General features: G+C 52.8%; 1 protein-coding gene across 1 annotated transcript; it reads right to left on the reverse strand.

Moving 5' to 3' along the window:
- Positions 1–1,667: 1,667 nt before the first annotated feature.
- CCDC42 (coiled-coil domain containing 42) lies at positions 1,668–5,867 on the reverse strand. Its single transcript, XM_009982501.1, has 7 exons — positions 5,791–5,867; positions 5,411–5,516; positions 5,196–5,300; positions 4,452–4,649; positions 3,471–3,692; positions 2,235–2,393; positions 1,668–1,766 (listed from the first exon to the last, which is right to left on the reverse strand). Exons 1-7 carry the CDS (start codon positions 5,865–5,867, stop codon positions 1,668–1,670), a joined length of 966 nt encoding a protein of 321 aa, XP_009980803.1.
- Positions 5,868–6,487: the final 620 nt, after the last annotated feature.

Here is a 6,487-nt window from a genome sequence, read left to right on the forward strand (position 1 = left end):
GCCCACTCTTGCCTCTCCCTGGCAGTTATTATCCCTGCTTTACAGAATGAACGTAACAGAATTATTAAAGTGTAGGCACACGGTGGCTGCATGAAGTTGCAACAGCTCTTACTTTTCCTTGCCAGCTGAAATGCAAACTGCCACTCGCCTCCCACCGCTCTGGGGATCTGTTCAGAAGAAGGCAGGGCATGTCGTGGCCCACACTGCGTTTACGTGGCAAGGTTTCAGAAAGAAATGAGCTCTTCTTCCACATATAGCAGCTGAGAAACAATTACTGCCCTTGCCTCTGCAGTGGAGGCTTTCACTGTCGTGTCTTCTTCTGTACTGGCATCACACTGAGGACACTGCACAGGGTCATTTTCTGCTGATGAGTGGCAACTCACTAAGCTTTGATGGCCCAACGTGGGTCTGAGCTCAGGAGGCTTGAGGGAAATTGGGTTTGCAGGATGAGTTCTTGCTGAGACGTGACCTAAGGCACTGTGCTTCTAATTGAGTTTGTTCCTATGAATTCAAGCCTGCAGAGAAAGCAACAGCAAGGACACAGAGGGAGCATCTTCTGTTCAGACTGCACCAAATGTTCCTGCCCCAAACTCATCCTTCCTCTGCTTTCCAAACAAGCAGCCAGCACCGGCCCTGGAGTGCTTCTGTTTTCCTTGCCACTGATGAAAGCACAGCTTTGGAGAAGGGAAGGGGTTAATCTGTGCCTTCCTCACTCTAGGAGGAAGGAGTCAGGTGCCCAGGCATCATAAACATGGACCAGCTGGACTCAGACTCTTCTGGAGGATGTATTAGCTGAATCCACTGGCTCAGGACAGGAGTAACTGCTGGAGAGAAGGGAGCAAGAACATGTGGTCAACATTCTCTTGCCCGAAAATCTGTAATCTTATGTGATGGAGTCCTTGGTTCATTAAAAGATCCTCCCAAAAGACTGTGAACCTGACCTGAAGGCCATGGTGTGTCTCCAGAGCCATTTTTAGTCCTCTTGCTTTGTATTCATTGTGTTAGCACTCATGATGAACAGCTGAATGCTTGATGCAAGAGCTTTGGCTGGTTCATCCTTCACTTATAGCCATTCTCCACACTTTTCCTAACAGCTCGAGGGGGAGGTGAGTTTTAGTACGCAGCACATGGCTGTGCAGTGAAATCCACATCTGTGCATGTGCTGGGTGGTGGTGGTGGAAAATCTCTGAAGCTCACCTGAAGCATAGTCCCCCACCACGCTGTGATGTCCCTCTCAAATATCTCAGAGCTTAGGCTGAGTAGGAGGTCCAAATGTGAACACTAGTACTAATCCCTATTTGAGACTATATTCCTGTCCCAGCCTGCTCTCCCTGTCTTGCCTGCTTTGCTGGGACACTGTCTGCTGCAACCAGAATCCCATGTTCCAGAGAAGGCACCCCATGGCCTCTGGGGAGAAGTTGTAGGATGGAGCTGCTCTAATGTTTCCAACTCTCCCAGGAAATGGAGAGACACCTTAAAATATTTGATTATTTTTAATAGCATGAAAAGGAGTCAGCAACTGGGCAGGACAAAACAGCTAGAAAGGTATGAAACATCACTGACGTAACCTGCGGTGGTGTCTACAACATCTGTAGGGTCTTCTGTCGTCTTGCCCTTCTCACCCTGCTAAGCTTTTGCTGGCAGAGTGAGTCATGTTGGCATGTCCCTTATAGCGCTGTAGGTACAGGTGCTCGCTGGCGCTTCTGCTTGTCCATCCGTTTCACCTCCATAGAGATGTCTGTGTAGTCTTGGATAAACTTCTGTATCTAAGGGAAGAGAGATGGTAGAGCTCAGGGCAGGGTGGGAGCAGAAGGCAGAGGGGAGCTTGTTGGCTCTTTTGGAGGGCAAATTTCACCAACCAAACTGAGCAGGGTGATAAGGCATTTGCCCTTCTGCATCTGCACCACCAGAATGGGCTTTTCTGGTTGAGTCTGAGTTCAGGGCAGGGAGGAATGAAGCCAAATTTTGGGTTGATCTGCATCCCCTGCTCCAGCCTGCCTGGCTCCCACTCCTTCTGCCCCCACAGAGACCCACACCCTGCTCTGCCTCCTCGGATGAGACAGGTTTGCCTGGTGTTCTCTGCCCATTCCCCATGCCCGAGAGAGAGCCCAGGTGAAAAGGAAGGTGTCTGTTGGGCACCTTGACTTCTCTGGGCTTTCCCCTCCCTTTGGGCAGCTGAGGGTCATTACTGCTTCTCTTTCTGGGTAGGGAGAAGGGGTCTGGCTTGGCTCTACCATGTTCAGCTGTCTGTGGCTGTCATCCTCCGGCACTTTCAGGTTTACTTTCAGCTGTGTGTGCACAGACTGGGAGAGGCTGAGGATGGCCATCTTGATGGTCTGCAGCTCCAAGTTTTTCTTGGCGGTCATGTCCTGGATGTCAGCCCAGCGAGTCTCCTGAGAGGAGAGGAGATATCCAGCATGAGGACATGCCCCAGCAAAGATGCTGCTTCAGCACTGGAGACCCTGGCTTGGCAACCCAAACTTCCATACTCATCTGCTTTGCTAGGAAGAACCTGTCCTTGCCTGGGGCTGTGCTGGAGGTGGTTCACCTTGATGTGGTGGAAGCAGATCCAGGAACCACCACAGCTGCTCCTTGCCCCAGGAACCTCCCCATCCCTCTGCCAGCTCCTGCAGTCCTTGCCCCAGCGGGTCCTCCCTGCAGGCTCCATGTGCACTCCCCACAGCAGGGCTAGCTGGTACCCTGGGAGCAGCACATCCCACTGCCACCCTCCCAGGTCAGGTGCTTTCCAGCTTTGCCTGATGGGACTTAACTCCTGGAGCCTGGAGTATCCAATAAGGGAATTTGGCAAGGCCTCCCCAGAATGATGCAAAGGGAGCAGAGGCCAGCAGAGCTGGGGGCGTTTCTGCACACTGAGCACTGGCTACACGTTGATGTGCCTCAGTACAGCCCAGTTTACCGCCAGGCTGGTTGCTTTTGGACTGGTAAGGAGGGATGAGAAGGGGTGGGCAGATGCTGTGAAAAGGATGAAAACAAACAATAAAAATCAGCAAAACCAACTTCACTCTGAGGCCTGAGCCATGAACAGTGGCGATCACGAGACATGCCACACTGAAGCCCCATTACAGGAATGATGCTGCAAGGAATGGTGAATGGAAATGAGTATGACCAGGCAGGCAAACCCACCGGGCACGTGGTGGAATATGTTTGGGTTTTGTGCCAAGGCAGACCTCCCTAAAGCTTGGTTAGCTGGTCTCTTTTGACTGTGAGTTCAAGCAAGAAGTAAAAGATCACAATGGCCTTGTTTTAACCCCTGATGTGACCTGCTCCAGACCTGGTCTGTCGTTCTTCATTCTATAGCCCCTTGGAGGGACAAAATTAGGCAACTCCTCCAATCACAAGGACTTCTACTGGGCCTTGCCATGACTCCATGGCTTAGAGATGAGCCATCAGCTGGTCCTGACACAGCCAAGCCTTGGAGATCTTCCCCTGTCCACCCCACATTTCCTCACCCAGAGGTGGATGTCACTTTGAGCCTGGTCAAAACGTAGTTGCAGCTGCACCAGCTCATTTTCATACTGCAGGATCTCAGCTTCTTTCTCTGCCTTGTACTGGTCCAGGAGCACCTTGGCTTGCTCAGACATTTCCTTGTGTCCCTGTTGTGACTGCAGCAGGTCCTTGTGCATCCTCACCAGTGTCTTGTAGCGCCAAATGACTTCCTGGATCTCCTCAAACTGCAGCACAAGGCTCCTGGGGTTAGTAATCCCCCCACCCTCCCGTCATCACGATTAAAAGTCTCGTGCTGTTTGGCACCCTGCCCTGACCAGGGACAACACTTGCCCCAGCTGAAAGACCTTCCCTTCTCAACGAGGCTATTGCCCCAGTTGGTTTGTGAACATCGCCACATCCCCCGTGTGATGACATCCCGCTGTGCCAGTCCCAGAGCTGTCACTGCCGTAAGCAAGGGGAGATATCGCACCTGTTCTCCAGGTGAGCAGTGCTCAGATAAAACACAAAGCACAACTGGAAGTGCCAGCGCTGAGTCACCTAGACATGGGAGCGGGGCAGCTGGAGCTGCAGGAGTGTGAACAATGAATAGAGTGATCCCCGGGCATCCTGAGCGAGGACACAGCTGTTTTGACAACTGCCTGGGTTCCCATTCCTGGGCAGCTTTTCACTTCTCCCAAACCATCAATGTGACATGAAACAGTGACACAAAGGGTCCCCATTCCCCTCAGCCTTGTGCTTTTCCCTCTTCTAACAGTTTTTATTTGGTTTTCTCAAGCCTTCGCCTCCTTTTCTGTTTCTCCTTCCCGAACTCTGGCCCCCATGGCTCACCTTGGTTGCAGGGAACCGCTTCCCATCCCATCTGAGGTCTCTGGGTTTGACCAAGTGTTGTGATTCCATTGGACTTGCCTTATCTCATCTAGGTTTAACACCCACCTAAGGCACTCCTCAAGGTCATGATCCATCTCCCTCATGTCCAAACTCACCTGTGAGATCTTCACCACATCCTCCAGATACTTGATGAAGATGGAGTACTTCTGCACTCTGTTGCAGAGTTTTTGGTGCTTATTTCTCAGGGCTTCCAGTTCTCTCTTAGCTCTCAAAAGCTCACTCTCCTTTTGCATCTTCCCTTCTCTCTCTTTGCTGGCTTTCTTCAGAGCTTGGATTCGCATCTTATCATTTTCCTAGTGATGTTTCCCGCACCAACACACACACATGCATCCACCCACACAGAGGGAAAGGAAGGCGAGGGAAGATGGAGCTGGGTCACTCAACAGCACTGGGAGGAGATACCTTCACAGAGGAGTGACCAATACTGGGGCACCCTGGGAGCATTTCCACTCCCTGTTTAACAGGGCCATCCCTCTTGCATTGACCCTTCAGTCTTGGAGATGGGCACTTGAGATGGCACTCTAATTTTCAGACCTACTGATATGGGTCTCTGGAAGAGTGTCAATCGTGGGGACAGGCTGAGATCCTTCTGGGAGGATTCTTGGGGCCCTCAGGAAGTCATACCAGTACAAGACAAGCTCTGTCCCACCCAAGCCCTACCACGGCTTTCCACATCTATGGTACCAAACCCCATGTCTTGTCAGTCCTGTTCCTCACACCTCCAGGCTCAAGGGAGGCTTGGACAGATGTGGTGGTCAAGACTGTCTCCCCAAGGGAGGGGAGGGAGTGGTGGTGTGGCTCAGGGTCATGTTAGCCAAGCTGATCAGGGGCAGGTATACCTTTAAAATCATCCCGAATTTCTCCATGTGGGTTTTCAGCTGAGCCTCCTTGGCATGGAGGTCCCTCCACCGGTAGGTTATGACTTTCATCCTCTCCCTGAAGTCCTGGCAGCATCAGAGCAAGTGTGACATGGCTGCCTGCACCTGGAGACAGTCACCTACCCCTTGCCACCAACCCCTCCCAGCCATGCCCTAACCCCCTCCCATCTTTCTACCTCTTCCTTTGCCTCCAGAGCCTTTCGCATCAGTTGGGTTTCTTTCTTCTTCTTCTGAAGGTAAATAAATTGAGACACTGAGTCCTCCTCTGTCAGTCCAAGTTTCCTGCCACAGAAGTTTTCCTCGAGGTTACACGCTGGTTCCAATACCTTGGCAGGGTTTCAGACCCCATCTGGCAGCATGATATCCCCACCCATCCCCAGTGAGAGTCCCACTGACAGAGCAAAGGGAAGAACAGGGCTGGGGGAGAGGTACAAGAGGAGACCGAAGTGGTGGAGATAAGGAATGGTGGGGGGAGGAAGCATGGAGGGGAAGGAAGCATGGAGGAGACAGGAGAAGGGGATGGAGGGGATGGAGGCAGGTGGAGAAGCCCCCTCACCTGAGCAAGGACAGGAGGTTCTGTCTGTACTGCACACGGAAATAGGCCAACAGGTCCTTGTAGGTTATGGTGGCCATTGCTCCAGCCACCAGCAGGGCCCAGAGAGCCCAGGTCCTCCTGGCACTCCTCTTCTCCCAGGTCAGCCCAGGAGCTGCCCTGCAAGCTTGAGGGCTTGGCCGGGCAGGGGGTGAGTCCCTGAGTGCCTCTTGCCTCTACTCCCAGGACCTTCCTTGCCCTAGTCGTGCCTGTGGCCGGCGGCTGTTGGTGGCCAGTTGGCACTGAGCGGTTGCTGGGAGCAGCTCGAAGATGCTTGGGTGGTTACTTGGCAACTGAAGTGGGTGGTGCCCCCACGCCAGTGAGGGGGCCTGACCACTGTGTGCAGGACCAGGACTCATCAGCACTGAAGGAACACTGAACAAACGCAGATTTCTTTCCCTTCCTCTTTCTCTTCCTCTCTTTCCTCCTCTGCTAAAAATCAGCCCCCGTGTCCTGAGACCTGTGCTGTCTCGGGCAGGTATTTCAGCGCCCCAATGCCCACCTCGCTGTCTCAGAGCTCAGGGCAGGAGCTCACCCCTTCTCTCCCAAAACACCGGATGGAAGGACTGTTAAGCTGAGGCACATCCTCAGGGATGCTTGATCATCGTATCACCCATGGTTCCCTCTCCGTGTGAGACTGAGGTCTACCATTCCTGGAAGC

The sequence above is a fragment of the Tauraco erythrolophus genome, chromosome 20 (genome assembly GCF_009769465.1).
Source record: "Tauraco erythrolophus isolate bTauEry1 chromosome 20, bTauEry1.pri, whole genome shotgun sequence".
Classification (NCBI taxonomy): domain Eukaryota; kingdom Metazoa; phylum Chordata; class Aves; order Musophagiformes; family Musophagidae; genus Tauraco; species Tauraco erythrolophus.

Coding starts and splice junctions, on each gene's coding strand:
- CCDC42 (XM_009982501.1), bottom strand. CDS start 5,867: ATGGCCACCATAACCTACAAGGACCTGTTGGCCTATTTCCGTGTGCAG. Junction 5,301..5,410: donor CTCTGGAGGCAAAGGAAGAG/GTAGAAAGATGG, acceptor TGATGCTGCCAG/GACTTCAGGGAGAGGATGAA. Junction 4,650..5,195: donor AATTCGGGATGATTTTAAAG/GTATACCTGCCC, acceptor AAACATCACTAG/GAAAATGATAAGATGCGAAT.